Source organism: Oryctolagus cuniculus, chromosome 10 (genome assembly GCF_964237555.1).
Source record: "Oryctolagus cuniculus chromosome 10, mOryCun1.1, whole genome shotgun sequence".
NCBI lineage: Eukaryota > Metazoa > Chordata > Mammalia > Lagomorpha > Leporidae > Oryctolagus > Oryctolagus cuniculus.
The window spans coordinates 112478791-112502194 of record NC_091441.1 but is presented as its reverse complement, the minus strand read 5'-3'; the positions used below and the strand labels follow the sequence as shown (position 1 = coordinate 112502194).

General features: G+C 41.9%; 2 protein-coding genes across 2 annotated transcripts; both read left to right on the top strand.

The window, feature by feature from the left end:
• Positions 1-939: 939 nt before the first annotated feature.
• Positions 940-1887, top strand: ORYCUNV1R1542 (vomeronasal 1 receptor oryCunV1R1542). The gene has a single exon (NM_001167231.1). It carries the CDS (start codon positions 940-942, stop codon positions 1885-1887), a length of 948 nt encoding a protein of 315 aa, NP_001160703.1.
• An 18006-nt stretch (positions 1888-19893) lies between these two features.
• On the top strand, positions 19894-20841 carry ORYCUNV1R1628 (vomeronasal 1 receptor oryCunV1R1628). Its single transcript, NM_001167314.1, has one exon. The coding sequence runs from the start codon at positions 19894-19896 to the stop codon at positions 20839-20841; it is 948 nt and encodes a 315-aa protein (NP_001160786.1).
• The last annotated feature ends 2563 nt before the right edge of the window (positions 20842-23404 follow it).

The following is a 23404-nucleotide window of genomic DNA, read 5'->3' as shown; positions in this document are numbered from 1 at the left end:
AATCCGGCACCCCAACCGGGACTAGAACATGGTGTGCCGGCGCCGCAAGGCGGAGGATTAGCCTGGTGAGCCGTGGTGCTGGCCCATCCTACCTTTCTTACATGACCCCCTGAGAAACTGCATCTATGCAGTGCCATTTCGCAACTTACTATGATGAGACATGCTATTTGATCAGTTTTATATCATGCACTTGCATTACTAAGTATCAATTGTATTTTAAAATCTGAGTGAAAGCAAAGCCTGCACAAAGTAAATACAAAAAGTTTATGAGAAAAACTGAGTTAAAAGGTTAGTTTATTTTGACACAAAATATCTTGAAATCTGTGCCTAGTTTTTTCATACTATGGCTTCTAAGGAAAAAAATTAAAGATGTTTCATACACATGGAGTGTGTAGCTTTTTATAAAGTGAGCATCTTTCAATTACATTTTTGATGATCTCATGTATTTCAGATAACATAAGAAAAAAAGAGAATTTTAATTTTTACCTCAGCCTTTTACACATTGATATATCCTGGACCCCTGCATATGGGGGCGTAATTTCTTCTTGCTTAAAATTCCCATGTGAATTCATCAAAACTAATGGAATTCATCAGCATTTTGCAAATCCCATGGGAAATAAATCATTTCCCCACCTCTGAAAAGCTAAAAGCACAAATCCAGAAACAGTTTTTAATAATGGCAATTTTATTCTCTAGGTCCTGAGTGAAACCTGCAAGGGAATTTATTTATTATCCATTATAATTGACAAGTATGTAACTAGAAACAGCAGCTTCCAGGAGAGTACTCACAGGTGAAAAATGGTGCAAAGGGGTTGATCGAGACATCGTCCTGAAGCTAGGAGTTGTGGAGGAGACCAATTCAGTTCATAATATTTGCAATAACTCATTTTAAAATTTTTCTTCCGACATATACTAAATGTTATTTCTTCCCCCAACAAGATGAGTAAAAACAATCTACTTTTAAGTTTGATTGCTGTAAGAAATGGCTTTTACTCTGAAGTCAGCATTGGGATCACAGCCAATGCCTTCCATCTGTTCTTCCACATCCTCTGGTTCTTTCTCAAGCACAGGCCCAGACCCACTGACCTGGCCATTGGGCACCTGGCCCTCATCCACCTGGGGATGCTGATCACTGTGGGGGTCATAGCTGTAGACATTTTTGAGTCTCAGGAGGTATGGGACGACATCACATGTAAAGTTGTCATCTACTCGTACCAGGTGATGCGGGGCTTCTCCCTGGGCACCACCTGCCTGCTGAGTGTCCTCCAGGCCATCACCCTCAGCCCCAGGAGCTCCTGTTTGGCAAAGTTCAAGCACACAGCCTCACATCACAACCATGGTGGGTTTCTCTTCCTGTGGGTCTTCAATTTGTCCATTAGTGCTCATTTCTTAATCTCCACTGTTGCCACCACCAATTGTACGTCCAACAGTCTTTTGTTTGTCACTCAATCCTGCTCTCTTAGGCCCCAGAGATACTTACCCAGGCTCACATTTCACATATTGGGAATCTTCAGGGATGTCTCCCTTGTAGGGCTCATGGCCGTCTCAAGTGGGTACATGGTGACCCTCCTGTGCAGGCACAAGAGGAGGTCCCAGCACCTTCACAGCACCAGCCTCTCTCCAAGAGCCTCCCCAGAGCACAGGGCCACCCAGACCATTTTGTTGCTCATGAGTGTCTTTGTGCTCCTGTACTTGATGGACTGCATGGTGGCTTCCTTCTCAGGGGTGTGGTGGAAGAGTGACCCAGTGCGCCTGTGTGTCCACATGTTGGTGGGCAATGGCTACGCCACCATTAGTCCTTTGTTACTAATCAGTAGTGAAAAACGAATGATCACATTTTTCAAATTCGTGTGGCATAAGGAGACTAAGTGTTCAATTGTTCGTTAAATAACATGAAATAATGATGAATTAGGGGAGATAGAATGGCCTGAAAAAAGAATTCAAAGTAAGGTTTTAAGGTTACTGAGCAATGCAGGTAAATGACACAGAGAATCAGCACGTGACATAGATGAGTAATTACGGAAAGTGATAAACAGCAATATTGGAGATGAAGTATTCAATCTGTCAAAATAAAGGTACAGTACAAACTTTCACCAGTCTTTTGTTTGACTGAAGATAGAATATCTGACCTAGAAAGCAGGTGTTTGAAATATTTCAATCAGATCAGAAACAAGGGGTAAGAAGAAAAAATCAGCAAGCCTGATCAGTGGTCCAGATCTATGGGATACCATCAGTTCATGGAGTTGCATTAATATCATAAAAATGTCCACACTGTCCAAAGCAACTTACAGATTCAATGTGATACCAAGTCAAAATACCAGCAATTTTTTTTCACAGAAGTAGAAAAAGCAATTATGAAAATCATACAGAAACATGAACGATCACAGATAGCCAAAGTCATCTTACACCATGGAAACAAAGCTGCACAATACCAGATTTCCAGATGTGCTGTACAGTTACTGTTAGCAAAATGGCCTGCTACTGGCATTAACACAGGCCTATTGAGGAATGTAACACAATGCACACCTCAGGTCAATCCATGCATCTAAAACCAACTAATCTTTGACAAACAAGCAGAAGTTGTTCCTTGGAAAAAGCAGAGTTCCTTTAACAAATAATGTAAGAAAATTCTATTTCCACATGAAGAAGTATAAAGAAGGCCCCTACCTTACAGCCTTTACAAAAACCAACTCACAGTGGATCAAGGATCTACACTTAAGACCTGGCCATCAAACTGCTAGGGGAAAACATAGGAGAAATGCTGCATGCAACTGTCCAAGGCAAGTACTTCATGGAAAAACTCTAGAATCCTGGGGAACAAAATAAAAAAGATACTAAGAGAATTACATCAAGGTCAGAACCTTTTGCACGGCAGCACAAAAAATTAAAGCGAACGAGCACCTACAGAATAGGAAAAATAGTTGCAAACTATGAATCTTAGAAAGGATTAATATAAAATAAGGAACTCAAGAAATTCAGTGACCCAAGCAATCGAGTGAAGAAACGGGCAGAGGATATTCACAAATCATGAACATAAACATGAAAATAATTTCAGAATCTTGAGCCAGCATGAAATGCACACTAAATTCACAATGAGGTGCTATACTCTAAAAATTAAAATTCATAAATTTCTAGTGCTGCTATAATGTGAAAAACCAGGTACCCTAATATTCTCTTGGTGGGATGTAAACAGCTAGAAGCATTGAGGATGGCACTACTGAGATTCCTCAGAAAACTACAAATATATCCAACAACTGACCTAGCAATGCTGCTCCTGGGAATCTAGCCAAAGGAAATTAAATCAGCATATGAAATTGTGAAACACTCCCATGTTGATGGCAGCTCAACCCACCATAGCTAAGCTATGGAATGAACTTGGATGTCCATCAATGATGACTGGATAAAGAAAACACCATATATATACATGCTTGTGCATTACTCAACCACAAGAAGAATGAAATCCTGACCTATGTCACAAAGTGGATCCAAAGGGGATCATTGGCTACAGAAAATAACCCAGTTCCAAACAGAAACACTATGTTTTCTCTTTATATTTATATTTCTCTTTATATTTGGTGCAGCTCTACTTAGTGCTTCATTGCATGCATCACTGAAGCATACCATGTCGGGGACAATACAGTCTTATTTCACAAGCTAACAAACAAATGTGTTCTCCCCACATGTTGGTATGCATGTCACCACATGACAAAAATATTTTATCTGTACATGCATGTGTACTGTATTGTAAATAAATCTAGAACATCCATGTTGACAAGTAACTAATGCATAAGTTAACCCTAGGACAACTACTGGGCAAACCCAAGGGTTCAATTCAAATCACACACATAGTACCTGCAGCTTGTACCAAATTTCAAACTTCAGGAGACAAAACAAAATGAGAGGTTGAAAAAGGACAATAAATGGACAAAGTGATTGTGGTTACTGTGCCTCCTGTAATATATGTGTGCATTAAATATATATACACACCTCAAGAAAACTATTACTACAACAGAAAATAAGAATAGACATGTAACTACAAAGGAGATGCACTTAGTCATCCAAAACTTACCAAAAAGAAAATCCATAACCAGGTCAATTCACTGTTCCTATCAAGAGTGTAAATGATTTATACCGGGGCCAGTGCTGTGGTGCACTAGGTTACTCCTGCAGCGCCAGCATTCCATGTGGGCACTGGTTCTAGTCTCGGTTGCTCCTCTTCCAGTGCAGCTCTCTGCTATGGCCTGGGAAAGCAGTAGAGCATGGCCCGGGTGCTTGGGCCCCTGCAGCCACATGAGAGACCAGGAGCAGGCTCCAGGCTCCTGATCACTGCAGCTCTGGCCGTTGTGGCCACTTGGAGAGTGAACCAACAGAAGGAAGACCTTTATCTCTCTCTCTCACTGTAATCCTACTTGTCAAATAAATAAAATCTTTAAAAAAGGATTTATACCATTGTTATGCTTAAAGGGATATTTTCCAGCATTGATAACAAAATACCTAAGGATGAATGATTTATAAAAAATCAGGATTATTTAATTCATGGGTGGAGATTCAAGGGCCTGGCACCATGAAGGATGACATCACAATGGTAGGTGTTCAAGCAAGAGGTAGAGACCACCTGGTGAGAAGGAAGCCACAGAGACCTGGGAGCTGGTCCTGTGCTTTCATTGTAACTGGACTCCAGGGAACAAGTCACTCATTTAGAGAGATCCCTCCAAGGGCAGGGCCCCAATGACCCCATGACCTCCCATAGGATCCCATTATTTAAGGTACAGCTGGACTTTTAACATCCTAACTCTAGGAACCAAGATTCTAACACATCCACGTTGTGGGGACACACATGGGCAAATCCAAAGCATAGCACCAGTCTTTGAAAACTTTCCCCAAAACGTTGAAACATGTAAAAGGGATACTTTCCTGCTCATTCTATAAGACTAGAAACAGAAAAAAAAAATATTGACAGGGGCAGCACTCTGGCAGAGCAGGTAAAGCCACCGCCTGCAGGGCTGCCATCCCATATGGGCGCCAGTTCGAGTTCTGGCTGCTCCACTTCCGAAGCAGCTCTCTGCTATGGCCTGGGAAAAGAGTATAAGAGGGTCCCAAGGACCCCTGCGCCCACATAGGAAACCCAGAAAAAGCTCCTGGCTCCAGAATGGCACTGCTCCAGCTGTTGTGGCCCCCTGGGAAGTAAGCCAGTGGATAAAAGCCCACTCACTCTGGCTCTGCCTCTCTGTAACTCTGCCTTTCAAATAAGTAAATCTTGTTTTTTAAAGAGTATTTACAATCTGGAAATTTTGATTCTTACAGGCAAACAAAACATACCTCTAAATAGACACGAGACTGATGAGATCCCTGAAGCTCTCTTTACTCCCAGTAATATTCAGGTTCTGCGGGGAGCTGGATAAATGTCGGAGAAGACGTCCCGAGGTTGCACCCTGGAGCACAGCCATTACCACATCATCCTGCTGGAAGGTGCGGCAGGCCGATGCTGGAGAGCTGGGAGAGCTGCGAGAGCTGCATTCATGGGCAAACACCCAGGGAAGGGAGGGACTCTCACTTCTTGTGCATTATTGCTGACAATGTAGTAGACACAGCAGGGGAAGAGAACCTGACTGTGTTGCTGAGCTCTGTTGAATCATAACCTGAGAGAGGAATTTGTGGGCTTCCTGCCTTACAAAGCTGATACAGAAATGTTGGCTGTGAAATTTCACACTATAATAACTGAGAAGTGTGGACTAAAGACAGAATATGGCCATAGCAAGGCTAACATTGTGTCCAGTGTATTTTCTTCTAAAATGAAGGTTGTTGCTTCTAGAATTTTAAAGAAATATCCCCAAGCTGTCTACACACTCTGCTCTTCCTGTGCCTTTAATATAGGGTTGGCAAAATCAGTGTCTGTTATGGGAGTACCTGTTGCATTGGGAACCATAGATATGCAGAGGATATCCAACATGTCTGAAAAGGGAGAAGACACACTGATACCAGCAAAGAAACCAATACATTCCCATAAACCAGTAGGAGAGAAATTTTCAGTGGAAAACTCCCAGAACAGAATGGATCATCTATGGAGCAATAAGGACACTGTACAAACAGGCTGCAATTAGCAGTATACCACCAGCAACCCCATGATGGCCAGGAGGAAAATGCTTCATGCCCATAGTGAGATGAGAGGAGGCTGCAGAAGCCCATGGGTCACTGGTGATTTTGGATGAGGGAGAGCTCTGCAGTCCCTGTTGACTGTGAGTCTGGCCAGGAGAACTGGCAGCAGCCCAGGCATCCACTTAGCTCCATGAAGGAACACCATGTTTTCCTCCTTTCCTCCCTCCAAAGCTCACGGCACCAGTAGGGAAAGGACATTTTCCCAGATCAAGTTGAGTGGAGGCTGCAGAAACCCTAGTGCCCCTAGCAATTTTTATCTGAGGGAGAACTGCATCATCCCCACAGACTTTCAGTCCAGACAAAATATAATATGGGAGGAGAGGAATTCACTTACCATGGGAAGGGAGCCTCATAGCCTCCTTCTCCTTATTCCACCAAAGCACCAGACTCAGCTTGCTCAGGTAGAGCTACAGCCAATCTCTGCCAAGCTAGAGGCTCACCCTGGGGACAGGTCAGTTTTCTGGGGTGGGAATGGATACCATGAACCCTCTTATTAGAGCTCCTGCGTCCTGCAATTGCAGAAATTCTGTGACACTGTGAGCTCTAGGACACAAAACTGAAGGGGCATATAGTGCAGCCAGGTTTACAGGCACTTGCAAGGTCTGGTTTCAGAAGCTCAGGACTCCTTGAATGCAGGGAAGGCCCTTGCAGAGGGCTCACTGCTCAAACTACAGAGCACATACATGTTATGTGAGGTTGTACACCTGCATGGGTGTGGTGCACAGGCACTGTGAGGTCAGTCTCAGCAGTGAATCAGTCTGCTCACTGTGGCACAGAGAAGGGCTGAGGCTTGAAAATGCCAGCCAGCATACTTCTTTCACCTCCTGATGACAGAGATCTACCATGACCAAGCTGGTTGTCACTCCGGGCTCTACCCACACATAAATGCAGGCCAGAGCTCCCTGGCCCATTCCCAACACACATGTCTCAATTACTGCTGTAAGACACAGGCACTCTAACCAGATCATAGAGGCACATTTCCCAAAGTAAAGCCTTCAGAGGAGATGCAACAAAGGATTCCCTAGATGCATAAAAATAAATGCAGAATTACAACAAAACTTGAACAAGGAAGATATGGCCAAAAGTAACACAATGTTAAGTCAATATTAGACTGCGAAGACATGGACATTGATTAAATGCCTGTCAAGGAATTCCAAAGAATGGTTCTAAGATTACTCAAAAACACAGAAAATCAGTTACATGAGATAAGGAAATCTGTACATGTCACTTATGAGGAATTCTGTAGGGAAACAGATATTAAGGAAAAATCAAAATGAAATATTAGAAAAAATTCAACATGTTAAACAAAAATGAAGCAGAATGTCTTAACAGACTCATGCAGAAGAGTATCTCAAATAGAAGACAAATCCATTGAAAAGTCTGACAGAAATAGAACAATTTAGAAACAAATCAATATTCAGGATATTTGTAATACCATAAAACAAGAATATCTATGTGTCTAAGGAATTCCTGGTGAAAAAGAAAAACAAAATGGCTTAGAAAAATTATTCAGTGAAGTAGTATCAGACATTTCTCCCAATTTGGAGAAAGATAAGGACTTCCAGCTACAGGATGTACACAGAACCTCAACTGGCATGATCAGAACAGATCTTCAACGTGACACATTCTAGTCAAACTTCCAGAAGTCAAGCATGAAAAGATATCCCAAAGTGTGCAAAAAATTGTGTCAGGAAGCCTTTAAATGAGCTCCAATTATTTGACAGATCTGACAGATTTCTCATCAGAAGCCTCCAGGCTAGCAGAGAATGGAGAACTAGAGTCCAAGTCCTACAAGAAAAAAACACCTAATGTCAGAAAATAGCATATCTGACTCCCAAAGAAGCTCTCATTTAAAATCAAAGGAAAACAAAAAACTTCCAAAACATGAAATTTGAAATCACTCTCTGGCCAGTCTTAAAAATGACACATAAAGTTGTAGTACACACAGAAACAGAAAATGATAATCACATCATGAAATAATGTACAGGACTCCTAGTAAAAGAGCAAAGAAGATCTAAAACAAACAATATGAATATTTATGGACAAATGTCAGAAACAAGATATTACTTAGCAATAATAACCATAGATGCAAAAGGACTAAATTCTTCAATTAAAAGATACAGACTGGCCAAAGTGGACAAATAAACAAAACCCATCTATCTACTGCCTCCAAGAAACACATCTCCCCAAAGATACATACAGAATGAAAATGAAAGGATCGAGAAAGATGTTTCATGCAAATGGAAACAAAAAATTAGCCTGAGTATCTAAGTATCAAACAAAATAGATTTAAGACGAAAACCAGTAAAAGAGTCAAAGGAGGACAATATGGAACACTTAAGTCATAAACTCAAAGAAAGATGTAACTATAGCAAATGTACATCCAACTAGGGTACCCAGTTTAAAATAATATATCAATTGTGAACAGAAATTGATCAAATGGACTAGTGAGATGGCATTGGTACATGCCACCTTGATGGGATTGAATTGGAATCCCCTGGTATGTTTCTAACTCTACCATTTGAGGTAAGTCAGCTTGAGCATGTCCTGAATTGCACATCTCTTCCCTCTCTTATTCCCACTCTCATATTTAACAGCAATCACTTTTCAGTTAAGTTTCAGCACTTAAGAATAATTGTGTATTGATTACAGTATTCAACCAAAAGTATTAAGTAGAACAAACAAAAAAAAAATACTAAGAGGGATAACATATTAAGTTGCTCATCAACAGTCAGGGTGAGGGCTGATCAAATCACCGTTTCTCATAGTGTTCATTTCACTTTAACAGGTTTCCTTTTTGGTGCTCAGTTAGTTGTCACCTATCAGGGAGAACAAGTGGTATTTGTCCCTTTGGGATTGGCTTATTTCACTCAGCATAATGATTTCCAAATTCCTATCAGGGATCACTTTTCAGTTAAAATTTAAACACCTAAGAATAATTGTGTGTTAATGACAGAGTTCAACCAACAGTAATCAATTTCTGTTCACAACTGATCATAATGATAGGACTAAGACCAAAGGGATCACATAAACAAGAATAGTGTTTGCAAATACTAGCTGACATAATAAAAAATCGAGAGAACGATCCAACATGGGAAGTGAGATACACAGCAGACCCATAGAATGGCAAATGTCCAAAACAGCACTCTGGCCTCAGCATCAGCCCTTAAGGCATGCAGATCCGGCTGAAAAGCCCATGAGAGTATTTCAGGCATGAAAAGCCAAGACACTCTGGGGGAAAAAAAAAAACTAAATAAAAGATCTCCGCAAGTGAGATCCCAGTGGAAAGAACGGGTCATCAAAGAAGGAGGTACCTTTCTCTGAAGGGAGGAGAGAACTTCCACTTTGACCATGGCCTTGTCTAAATATGATCACAGTCAGTGAACTCAGGGGGCTTCCATAGCCTTGGCAGCTCATGACAAGAGCCTAGGGTGATTACTGATGCCATAAACAAGAGTGTCAATTTGTTAAGTCAACAACAGGAGTCACTGTGCACTTACTCCTCATGTAGGATCTTTGTCCTTAGTGTGCTGTACATTGCGATTTAATGCTATAACTAGTACTCAAACAGTATTTTTCACTTTATGTTTCTGTGTGGGAGCAAACTGTTCAAATCTTTACTAATGTGTGCTAAACTGATCTTCTGTATATAAAGAGAATTGAAAATGAATCTTGATGTGAATGGAAGGGGAGAGGCAGTGCGAAAGGGGAGGGTTGTGGGTGGGAGGGACGTTATGGGGGGAAGCCATTGTAATCCATAAGCTGTACTAAGGAAATTTATATTCATTAAATAAAAGTTAAAAAAAGAGGAGACATATAATACAATAATTAATAATGGGGGACTTCACCCCACTTTAATCAATGGATTAACTAGACAAACTATGCATCTGATAAAGGATTATCCAGAATATATGGGGCACTCAAGAAACTCAACAACAATAAAGCAAAAAATCCAGTAGAGCAGAGGGCAAAGGGCATGAATATGCATCATTTTAAAGAATCAAACACAAATGGCCAACAGACACATGAAAAAAATTCTCATGCTCACTCTCTATCAGAGGAATGCAATGGTAGTTAACATATAGAGTACCAAAAAAAAAGTGTATGAGTAAAACTGGTATCTTAGGATTTTATAACTGTTTATAGCATTTATCTATATTCCTATTGAACAGTGGTCTATTTTTTACTTTCGGATCTTGTTAACTAATGGAGCATATTACTATATTTTATTAAAAATAAAATTAGAAGTATGTTGGGGCCGGCACCGTAGTTCAATAGGCATATCCTCTGCCTGTGGCGCCGGCACACCGGGTTCTAGACCCGGTCGAGGCACCGGATACTGTCCTGGTTGCCCCTCTTCCAGGTCAGCACTCTGCTATGGCCTGGGAGTGCAATGGAGGATGGCCCAAGTCCTTGGGCCCTGCACCCACATCCGAAACCAGGAGAAGCACCTGGCTCCTGGCTTCGGATCAGCATGGTGCGCCAGTCACAGCTCGCTGCCTGAGGCGGCCATTGGAGGGTGAACCAACGGCAAAGGAAGACCTTTCTCTCTGTCTCTCTCTCTCTCACTGTCCACTATGCCTGTTAAAAAAATCAGAAGTATGTTGGGGGCTGGCACTGTAGCGTAGTGGGTAAAGCCACCACCTGCAGGGCCGGCATCCCACATGGGCAGTGGTTTGATTCCTGGCTGCTCTACTTCTGATCGAGCTCTCTACTATGGCCTGGGAAAATGGTAGAGGGTGGCCCAATTCTTGGGCCCCTGCACCTGTGTGGGAGATCCTGAGGAAGCTCCTGCTTTTGGCATCTTATGGGCACAGCTCAGGCCATTGTGGTCATCAGGGAAGTGAACCAGTGGATGGAAGACCCCACCCTCCTCTCTCTCTCTCTGCCTCTGTGTAACTCTGCTTTTCAAATAAATATTTTTTAAAAAGAGCATGTTATTATAAAAATTTAAAAAGTTGAAGAGGAGGGTATTATCATTATGTAATTAGAACTGTATCTAAGAACTACATGAAATCTGACCTCTTTATCATTTCAATTTATGTATTAATAGAAATAATTTTAAACCATACAGCTAAAAACGGGCAAAGAATATGATTCCAATATCTTACTAATAGGGGAAGCCGGTTGTGATGTGTGTGTCCACTCTTTACAATTTTTGTTTTGTAAGTTTAAAACTATTCTGAAATAAGATAGTTTTAAAACAATAGAACTATAGTTGTCTCCAAAAAAAAAACAAGATATACAAATGGCCAGTAATCTCATAAAAATGTTCAACAGCTTTAGCATGAAAAAATGTAAAATCAAAGGCATATGAAAAGCCTGTTCAGTTTCCTAGGATGGCAATATAACATGGAAGATGTAACTTTTGTGAAGGAGGTGAGCCAATTGGATCTTTGATATGGTCACAAACCAAAATGGATTCTATGGCCACTGAGTCTGTCAGATCAGAGATACTGCCCCCAGGAGCCATGTCCCAGATCAGGGAAAGCCAGAGCAGAACTGGGTGGTGGGTCACACCTATCACAGCCTGCGTGAGCTCAGACTACTGATGGACACACATTGCCCCTAGCCTTTGTATTAAACCCAGTCTCACTGCTCTACTTCGTGGACAAGCTGGGTGAGCAACAGAGTTTCCTGGGCATTTTACTTTTATCTCACTGAACTGCAGAATAGACAGAATTTCATCCTGTAAGAGGTTCCCTTGAAGATGAACTTCATAAAATGATCAGAGTTGTTCCAGATCCCCGTGGCTGACGTCTCTACTTTGGGAGCACAATCACATCTGAAGCCTGGGGCTCCTCCAGTGCCAGGAGATGCTGGCTTCCCCCACAGTGCTCCATCATCACTAAGTCCTCAAAGTCCTTGCCCTTGGAGGGCTGAGGGCATGGATTTCTCTGTGCATCAGCCACAGAGTGCACGGGTCCCATCCTTGAACACAGGTGTGAGCTCCACCTCCTGAAGGGTCTGGACCATCAGCAGGCAGGGGATGTGTATTTATCACATGTGGGAACACAGCAGGGATCGTTAGAGAATGAAAATGATGAAACAGACTCCAAAGACCACGGCCATAAGATTTTCATTTCTCATTTAATCTGAGACAGATCTTGGAACTTGAAACTAAGATCAAACATCATGGAATAAACTGCTGGCATGCCAGGTGCTTTGTGTGTCAGTGGATGCTGGGGCCAGGCTGCCCCTCACACTGTAGGGAGAGGGCCCTCAGCCCCAAGGAACTCAAGGAGGTCACGAGGGGTCTCAGCACAGAGTAGAGGCACTGCACAGTGTGGAGTAGGTTGGGAAGAAGGTACTCACAGGATCAAGATGAGAACGTGGTGCTGTCTATCCAGCCAGCCCCCTTCTGGCCCTAATAAAGTTTCATGAAACTCACAGGAAAGTTTGGAGCTCAGCTCTCCCCAGATTGCTATTATCCAGGAGTTAATAAAGGAAGATGCACAGAGAGGTGACACGTTCCACTGGGGACTCTGTATTCTGAGCTCCCCAGTGGAATCCGTCACCCTTCCCCAGACACCACAATGACAATCCACAGAGAGGAGCTCAGAGAGTCTTTTCCTTAAACCTCTGCAGGTTCCTCTCTGGTGCATGGATCCCCTAAGCTGTCCTCGTGGGTGAGTGTCTCTTTACTGAACACATTAGCAATCAGGTGGGTAGGTTCCTAAGCTGGGGGAAATTGGGACTACAGGGAGGTTTGTAGCAGCCTCAGAAGAGATGTGGGCTCCAACAGTCCTCCACAGCTCAGGAGTGTTCTCTGTGCAACATGGTGCAGAAATCTTCTCAGAATATTCGCAGTGTGCACCCAGCACAGTGTGGAGGCAGCTGTGTGAGTAGACTGTGTCTTCACCCCTTATCCTGATTCTCATGGAGACACTCTCAGTGGGTGGTCCTGGATGCATCCTAAATTTTCCTTTTCCTTTACTATAATTCTGAGAAAAAGAGGAAAAGCTTTTCAGCTCCTTCTGGGAGAATTCCTCTAAAGGAAAAATAAGAGTTTCCTATGGTTTTGGAGAATGATCCACCTAAAATATGATTTTCTAACATGATTCCAACTTTGTGGCATTTATGTCCTGCCATTTTTACACAAACTATTGAGAAATATTGAACGTATGTAGCCCCTCAACCACCACTTAACAATGATGAGGCATATCAGTTTGATAATGTCATGTACTTGTACTTAAGAGGTTCAATTATATTTTAAAATATGAAAAAAAGCAAAGCCTGTAAATCAGAGCTTTAAAAAGTTCAGGTAATATTTGAATTAAAAGACAAGTGTATCTTGGCAGAATAAAACATTTTGAAATCTTGGCCTAGCTTTTTCATAAAAAGCATTTTAATGAAATATGTTGACAGTGCTTTAAATAAGCACTGTCAGTAGATTTGGGGTATCAGGTGAAACAGTACACAGGGGCCATTGCGCTGATCCGAAGCCAGGAGCCAGGTGCTTCTCCTGTCTCCCATGTGGGTGCAGGGCCCAAGCACTTAGGCCATCCTCCACTGCACTCCCGGGCCACAGCAGAGAGCTGGTCTGGAAGAGGGGCAACTGGAACAGAATACGGTGCCCCAACTAGGACTAGAACCTGGTGTGCTAGCACCACAAGGCAGAGGATTAGCCTAGTGAGCCGCGGCACCGGTGACAGTTTCTTTTTTAAGAAACAATGTAAGCCTGGCTGGCACTGCGGCTCAGTAGGCTAATCCTCTGAGGCGCTGGCACCCCGGGGTTCTAGTCTCGGTTGGGGCACTGGAATCTGTCCTGGATACTCCTCTTCCTGTCCAGCTCTCTGCTGTGGCCCAGGAGGGCAGTGGAGGCTGGCCCAAGTCCTTGGGCCCTGCACCCACATGGGAGACCAGAATAAGTACCTGGCTCCTGGTTTCGGATCAGCGTGGTGCACCAGCTGCAGTGGCCATTGGAGGGTGAACCAATGAAAAAAAAGGATGACCTTTCTCTCTGTCTCTCTCTCTCACTGTCCACTCTGCCTGTCAAAAAAAGGAAACAATGTAACCCTTTAGAAGGAAATGGGATCTTTGTTCAAAACAGTGCCATGAGCCGTTAACCTTCTCCTTCCTACAAAATGACTACCATATTTGCTCTTAAAGATCTTTCTTCTTCTGCCTTCATGTGCACAGATTTCAAAATCATGGAGTCAGTTCCTAGCCTTGAGGATATTCCAAACTAGAGGATAGGGAACTGATGCTGAAATACACTGAAAATAAAAATAAAAAAAAAAAAAAACGCAAAGATGGTGATGCAGATCTCTCCTTACGGCCAAATAGTGGAAGGACATGATCTCAAGACAGGTATGTGTCTCCAGATTTCTTTTTTCATTAAAAAAAATCCTTGTTTGAAGTATTAGTATTAAGTCATTAATTGCAAATATTACCAATAAGTTCCTACTGAGTAAATAAAATACTTCAAAATTTTCTGACTACACATAAAAATATTGGTACCATATATAGCCAAGTGCAAGCAGGCACCCTGAGCTTTACTTTATAATCCCTTCACCTTGCATTGTATAAAATTGTCACCCAGATTTTTTGACAAACAGCTACCATTTATTTACCAAAATATTTCTCAAGCTTTTTCTTCACTCTACTAGAATTGATGTATTGTGCAACATCTGCGTACATGCGACTAACATCAGTTTGTGTGCTCTGTCAGCTCCTTTCTGAACCGTACTCAACCTAATTCTCCAGCTAGAAACATAGAACACAGAATATGTGGCTAAGTACACTTGTACTTCTTGATACACATTCACTGTGTATTGCCAAAATCATCTACTGAACCGATGTTTGTTGGCGAAGACAGTCAAGTTGACCTCTTTGGAACTGACAAACCAACAGGTGCTCTTTCACATATCTAAGCACACCACCAAGTGCCTGACATAAATCCTAGCATGTACACATCAGGTCAGTCCAACAGCTTGATTAGGCTTATATTGTACCTGACTGAACAGACATGTCCTCCACGTCTTCTTATTTTCACCCTGTATCTGTCCATTCAGAAGACTACACACGGGGTAGCTTTGTGCTGTACAAGGTTAACCCTCTGCCTGCAACACTGGCATTCCTATGGGTGCTGGTTCAAATCCAGGCTGCTCCACGTCCGATCTAGAAACCTGCTAATGAAATGGGAAAAGCAGCGAATGATGCCCTAGTGTCTAAGCCCCTGCCACCCAAGGGGGAGTCCTGCAAGAAGCTCCTCACTTAGGCTTGGCCTACCAAGGCAGTTTTTGAACATCTGAGGAGTGTACCAGCACATGGATCTCTGTGTCTCCTTCTGACACTGACTTTCAAATAAGTCATTTTTAAAAGGGCCACACGGTTGCACTCAGATCTGCTGAAGGTTTTCCTCCTGTCACCCATACACTTCCCTCCTGACCACCAGTGGTACACTGATCCTGGTGTTTTCCACTGTCCCTGGCCCACCTGATGGTGCCATGTAGCACAGGACTGGCTGTGAGTTGGGTCTGGGCAGCACACAGCTGTCTGAAGTGAGTGATGTCTTGATCAGGTGTAGGAGGAGTCTTCATGGTGTCCATTTGCTCCTGGCTGAACTCAGCCTGCAGCATCAGATCTAAGAGCTCCTGGAGGTCAGTGCTCAAGCAGATGCTGATTTCTCTCAGACACTTCTTAGTCCTGTTCTCTCATTCTCCTACCCTTCCCACTCAGCCCTTCCTTCCTCTCCTGTGATAACAACAGTCCGCATGAGACCTCTTTAAGAACTTCAAATTGTAAGCGCTGTGATCTTTTGACATTGTGTTAGCAGTCTCCAGTCTCTCTGAGGGCTGTCTGCTTTCTCCAGTGTGGAGAAAGTGACCTGGGGGCTTGGTCCATCAGCAGAGTCAGGTGCCACCTCACACTGTCACTCCTCAGAGCTGTATCTGAGAGGGTCTCCTGGCTCCTCCTGCTGACTTATGATCTCCTAGTCTGTGCTGTGCTTGTCAGGAGTGTGTGTGAGGAGCGTGGCTGGGGAGCACTCACTACGACCATTGCTTGCAGAATAGTTTTTCTAATAAAATATCAGCCAGAAAGAGCTAACACATTAGCTTTCTATTCCCTTCCTCATAGTATGTGAATAGAAATATAAAGTGTAGATATTTGGCTTGTGTGTTCCCCTGGTAACAGTGGTGTGTGCTCAGCACAGTGTGGAGACTGCTGGGAGGGTGGATTCAGCTCTCAGCCCCTGGCCATTCTCGGGAGCCACTGTGAGTGGGCACCCGTGCATGGTTCTGACTGGGTCCATTTCCTTAATAACCATTGTGTGAAAGGAGGCAGAATTTCTGCTCCTTCTGGAGAATTTCCCCTATGTAAAAGGTAAGACTTTTTGAAGAAGGCTGCACCTAAAATAGAATGTCTTGACATGATACCACGTTCATGGCACTGTACATCCTGCCTTTCTTACAATATCCCACGAGAAACTGCATCTATGCAGTCCCTCACTCACAACTCACCTGTGGTAAGAGATGCTATTTGATTAGATTTATATAGTGTACTTGTATTTGTGAGGTTCAATTTTATTTTAAAATCTGAATGCACCAAAGCTTCTCAAGGGAAATATACAAAGTTTGTGAGAAAAAATTAATTTAAAAGATAAGTTTATTTTGACTCAAAACATCTTGACATTTTGCATATTTTAATACTATGCATTATAATGAAAGACTTAAAGAGCCTTCTCACACTTGGAGTGTGGAGCTTTTTGCTAAATGAGTCCCCATTAGATTTTTGATGTTCTTAAGTATTTGAAGTAACATAAGAAACAGAAGCTGAGAATTTTAGTTTTTCATCAGCTTTTTAAAGTGTTATGATAAAATGTTATCTATTAATTATTACTATTTTAAAACACTATCAGTATATATTTTCCAGTTACACAGTAGACAATTGTTTTTTACTTCAAGTACAGGAAAGACGCAGAAGGCAGTTCACAGCTGTGTGCTTACTGACAGCACAGGACCCAGGATATGCAGAGACAGAGGAGTCTGAGTGCTCAACCTTTTTACCACTTCTCTGAGCAAACCACATATTCAAAACATATCCTCATAAATGTATGCATAGATCAAATTCTGTCATTTATTTGACCAACACTTCAAAAAGGTTAAATTTTATACATGCTACTGTGTAATTTCTACTGTTGAAAGCTGAAGTTTTCCAAGGTTTAAACCAACTTCCACATGGTCTCTGGATTCTTAAATGCTACACAGCAATGGAACTTAACCCGTTCAACTTCTTAGCTACTTACAGTATAGAACCCCAATACTCCAATTTTCTGTGATGAAATCCAGCCTGACATCTTGATTCTCAAATGATAAATATGTGAAATGTGTTACTGGAATTATTGTCATGACAGTAATTGCTGCATGTTTATAAAGTTTCAACTACAGTAAATAACTATATTACACAGGGAAACATCCCCCATGTAGGTCAAGCCAAGTTCTCCAGCATAAACTTAACATTTAGGTCCACAAGCACTTCCACCCATGGGGAAGACAGGAAGGCTCAAGGCCCCCTGGAGAACCACCTTCCTGGTGGAGGAGGAGGGGGTGTCCCATTCTCATTTCTGCAGAAAGCAATCATCCCTCTACTTAGACTCTGAACATATTCACAGTGGTTTGCACAAGCCAGGCACAGAGAGGGAAGGAACAGAGGGTGTTCAGAGCCTGCTACTGTGTTGCTCACACTCCCCTGTTCCTCTAGGCAGGGACAGAACTGGCAAATTATGAGAGGATGGCACTCTCTCAGGTGAGCTCAAGAGAACCTCACAGGGACAGGCAGAGACCACTGTTCCCCAGGCAGTACACCTGTTCACATGTTTACCTCATACACTTGTACACATAAAGTCTCTAATAAGTGACCTGCTTACCTATAGTTACAAATAACTGGAGCTCTTGAAAATTAACTGAAATGTGATCCCTGTTAAACATAAGAGTGGGATAAGAGAGGGAAGAGATGTATAATTTGGGGCATGCTCGGGTTGACTTGCGCCAATTGGTAGAGTTGGAAACATACCAGGGGATTCCAATTCAATCCCATCAAGGTGGCATGTGCCAATGCCATCTCACTATTCCAAGTGATCAATTTCAGTTCACAATTGATCATAATGAAAGGACTAAGAGTCAAAGGGAGCACATAAACAAGTCTAGTATCTGCTAACACTAACCGATAGAATAAATAAAGGGGAGAGTGATCCAACATGGGAAGTGAGATACTCAGCAGACTCATAGAATGGCGGATGTCCTAAATAGCACTCTGGCCTCAGAATCAGCCCTAAAGGCACTCGGATCTGGCTGAAAAGCCCATGAGAGTATTTCAGGCATGGAAAGCCAAGGCACTCTGGCAAAAAGATCTCTGTGAGTGAGATCCCAGTGGAAAGAACAGGTCTTCAAAGAGGGAGGTACCTTTCTCTGAAGGGAGGAGAGAACCTCCACTTTGACTATGACCTTGTCTAAACAAGATAAGAGTCGGAGAACTCAAGGGGCTTCCATAGCCTTGGAAACTCATGACTGGTGCATAGGGAGATTATTGATGCCATAAACAGGAGTGTCAATTTGTAAAGTCAACAACAGGAGTCACTGTGCACTTACTCCTCATGTAGGATCTCTGTCCTTAATGTGCTGTACACTGAGGCTTAATGCTATAACGAGTACTCAAACAGTATATTTCACTTTGTATTTCTATGGGGGTGCAAACGATTGAAATCTTTACTTAATGTACACTAAACTGATCTTCTGTAAAAAAAAAAAAAAAAAGAAATTATCAATTCCCAACTTGACTCTCACTGGGATTAAACATGACAATAGGTCTGATCTGATTTCATCATGATTTAAAAAAAAATCATCTATTATTTTTCACTTTATGTTTCTGTGTGGGAACAAACTGTTGAAATCCTTACTTAAGGTATACTAAGCTGATCTTCTGTATATTAAGATAATCGAAAATGAATCTTGATGTGAATGGAAGGGGAGAGGGAGTGGGAAAGGGGAGGGTTGTGGGTGGGAGGGACGGTATGGGGGGGAAAGCCATTGTAACCCATGAGTCGCACTTTGGAAATTTATATTCATTAAATAAAAGATAAAAAAAAAAAACAAATACCTGGAGCTCAGATATCTTGATAGCTGAGGTCATAATCTAATGATGTCAGAATTTAAATTTAAATTCTGAGTCTACACTAACCACCATTTGGTTCTATGTATTAAGAAGATTTTTCTGGAAGTAAATTAAAATAAATATAGCAGTGGCATTAGAAAAATGTACATATCAATATACCCCTGACACCTACTGCATTTGTAGGTCTAATTTCTTCTTCCCTAAAATTCTCATTTGAATTTATCAAAAACAGCGCTCTTACACTGTGTCCTGAATTTGCAGCTCCAAAAATAAATAACTCATTGTCCTGACTTTAAAACAAAAATAACATGAAAATAAGGAAATAATTTTCAATGATGGCAATTTTATACTCCAGGTTCTGTGTCAGCCAGCCCTGCAGTGGAAAATATTTTCCAATTCTAACTGGCAAGTGTGGAACTAGAAACACAGTGGCTTCCAGAAGTGTGAAGTGGACGACAATATGCACAGGTAAAAAATGGTACAATGGTGTTGGCCTAGACATTTTCATGAAGGCAGGAACTGTTCTGGAGACCAACAAAGGTCTCAGTATTTGTAATAAATAAATTTTCTTAATTTTTTTCAGACATATACTAAGTGCTTTACCTCCCCTCCCTCCAAAAGATGAGTAAAAACAATATACTTTTAAGTTTGATTGCTGTAAGAAATAGCTTTTACTCTGAAGTCAGCGTTGGGATCACAGCCAATGCCTTCAATCTGCTCTTCCATGTCCTCTGGTTCTTTCTCAAGCACAGGTCCAAACCCACCGACCTGACCATTGGGCACCTGACACTCATCCACCTGGTGATGCTGACCACTGTAGGGGTCATAGCTACAGACATTTTTGAGACTCAGGAGTTATGGGATGGCATCACGTGCAAAGCTGTCATCTACTCATACCAGGTGATGCGAGGCCTCTCCCTGGGCACCACCTGCCTGCTGAGTGTCCTCCAGGCCATCACCCTCAGCCCCAGGAGCTCCTGTTTGGCAAAGTTCAAGCACATGTCCTCCCATCACAACATGTGTGGGTTTCTCTTCCTATGGGTCTTCAATTTGTCCATCAGTGCTCGTTTCTTAATCTCCACTGTTGCCACCACAAATCGTACGTCCAACAGTCTTATGTTTGTCACTAAGTCCTGCTCTTTTTGGCCCCAGAGATCCTTACCCAAGCACACAATTCACATATTGGGGATCTTCAGGGATGTCTCCCTGCTAGGGCTCATGGCCATCTCAAGTGGGTACATGGTGACTCTCCTGTGCAGGCACAAGAGGAGGTCCCAGCACCTTCACAGCACCAGCCTCTCTCCAAGAGCCTCCCCAGAGCACAGGGCCACCCGCACCATCCTGCTGCTCATGAGTGTCTTTGTGCTCCTGTACTTGATGGACTGCATTGTATACTCCTTCTCAGGGATGTGGTTGAAGAGTGACCCAGTGCGCCTGTGTGTCCAGATGCTGGCAGGCAATGGCTATGCAATGGTCAGTCCTTTTGTACTAATCAGTAGTGAAAAACGAATGATCACATTTTTCAAATCCATTTGGGAGGAGAGTAAGTGTTTAATTGTTCATCAATAAATAACTTGTCTTTTTTGAGCAAATACTCTGAAAAGGGGAGACAGACTAAAGCATGAAACAAGATATCAAAAGACAGGCTCTAAGGTTACACAACAACACAGTTAACTGTCACCAGGGAATCAGCACATGATATGGATGAGAAAATACTGAAAGTGATAGTTATTACATTCAATAGGTCAAATTAAAAATCCTGAAAACCTTTAGAAACAGACTTGTGAGACTGAAGATAGAATATCTGTTCTTGAAAACAGTTCTTTTGAACTATTTTAGAAAAGGAACAGGGGGAAGAAGAAAACAATTAGCAAGCCTGAGCACAGTGTCCAGATCTGTGGGACACCAACAAATGACCAGATACACAATTTCCAAAAGTACGGAAAAAATTTTCAGTACATGCAGTTGAATTAATATCAAATAACTTACAAATTCAGTATAATACCAATCAAAATTCCAGGGAATTTTTTCAGAAAACTAGCAAAAGAAACTATGAAATTCATGTAGAAATTCAAAAGACCAGAAATAGCTAAAGTGATCTTAAAAAACAAAAACAAAGCTGAAGGCATCACAATACCAGATTTCCAGAAACATTATACAGCTATTGTTAGCAAAATGGACTGCTGTGGGCACTAAAATAGGCCTATTGACCAATGGAACACAATACAAACCCCAGAAATTAATCCATGTGTCCTCAAAACCAGCTAATCTTTGACAAACAAGCTAAAATTGTTCCATGGAGAAAGCAGAGTTCCTTCAAAAAATAGTGTATGAGAATTCTATTTCCACATGCAGAAGTATAAATAAGGCCCCTATCTTACACACTATACAAAAACCCACTCACAGTGGATCTACACTTAAGACCTGAAACCATCCAACTGCTAGAGGAACACATAGGAAAAATAACCAACAACAAGGCAAGCCCTTCATGAATAACACTCCGTAAGCACAGACAATAAAATAACAAAGATACTCACAGAATTACACCAAGAAGCTTCTGCACAGCAAAGGAAAAGACTGTGGATGGGCACCAATAGAATGAGAGAATATAGTTGCAAACTATGAATCTGATAAAGGAGTAATATCCATAATAAATAAGGAGCTCAAAACACAACAAACAATGTCATTAAGAAATGGGCAGCGTAGGGCTGACCCTGCAGTATAGTGGTTAAAGCCACCATCTGCAGCTTCTTTTGGGTCTCCCACATGGGTGCAGGAGCCCAAGCACTTGGGCAGTCTTCCTACTGCTTTCCAGGCCATAGCAGAGAGCTGGATCAGAAGTGGAGCAGCTGGGTCTCAAACCGGCACCCATATGGGATGCCAGCACTTCAGGCCAGGGTGTTAACCAGCTGCGCCACAGTGCTACCCCCAGCATACAAAAATTTACCTGCACTCCCATGTTTATAGCAGTTCAATCCCCAACAGCTAAGATATGGGATGAACCTAGATGTCCATCAACTGATGTATGTATATATTACTCAACCACAAAAAAGAATGGAACAATGACATATTTACAATGTGGATTTAAAAGGGATCATTATGCTAAGTGAAATAACTGAGTCCCAAAACACAAATACCACGTCTTCTCTTATATGTGGTAGTTAACTTGTAGAGAGAATAAAAAAATCTGTGTGTGTCTCCTCACTTGGTAGTTATATATAGAACTACACTGAATCATACCGTGAAGGTGAAAATATGTTCTTATTGCACCAGTTAACAAAAAAATGGAGAGGAGGGAACAGTGAGGACCCTTGGAGTACCAATCATTCCTTATTCTAATCATGTGTTGGCATCAATATGATCTGAAGACAAAAAACTCATTTATCTATACATTATTGTGCTTTTTCTGACATGTGTACTGTATTATAATTAAAAATCTAAGACATACAGGTACAAGTAACTAATACATAAGTTAACCCAACAGTTACTGGAAAAACTCTATTCAAATCACACACACATAGAAATTGGATTTTGTACCAAGTTTCAAACTTCAGGAGATAAAACTGAGGTGAGTGATGGGGTATAGACACAAGGATGAAGGAGATGCATGAGAAAGGACAATAAATTCACACAGGGGACACTGTGAAAGTGATTGTGGTTCCAGTGTCACCTGGGATATATGCAATGATATCATCATACATGTGCTTTCAATATGTACATTTCTGTCACATACCTCAAGAAAACTGTTAGTACAACAGAAAATCAGAATACACATGTAACTAGAAAGGCCATGCAGTTAGTCATCCAAAACTTACAAAAACAAAATTCAGAACCACATGCATTCACTGACTGACTGTATCAAGAGTTTAAGGAATTTATAGCAATGCAAGGCATAAAGGCTTGTTTTCCATCAAGGTAACAAAATACCTAAGGATGAATAATAAATAAAAATTCAGGATTATTTAATTCATGGGTGGAGGTTCCAGGGCCTGGCACCAGCATCAGCTCACCTCAGGAGAAGAGCTAATGCAGGATGGTAGCAGTTCATCACAGTGGTAGGAGTTCAAGAAAGAGGTAGAGACCACCTGGTGAGAAGGAAGCCACAGAGACCTGGGAGCTGGTCCTGTGCTTT

Excerpts from the sequence above, each read along its gene's own strand:
- ORYCUNV1R1628 (NM_001167314.1), top strand. The coding sequence starts at position 19,894 with ATGAGTAAAAACAATATACTTTTAAGTTTGATTGCTGTAAGAAATAGC.
- ORYCUNV1R1542 (NM_001167231.1), top strand. The coding sequence starts at position 940 with ATGAGTAAAAACAATCTACTTTTAAGTTTGATTGCTGTAAGAAATGGC.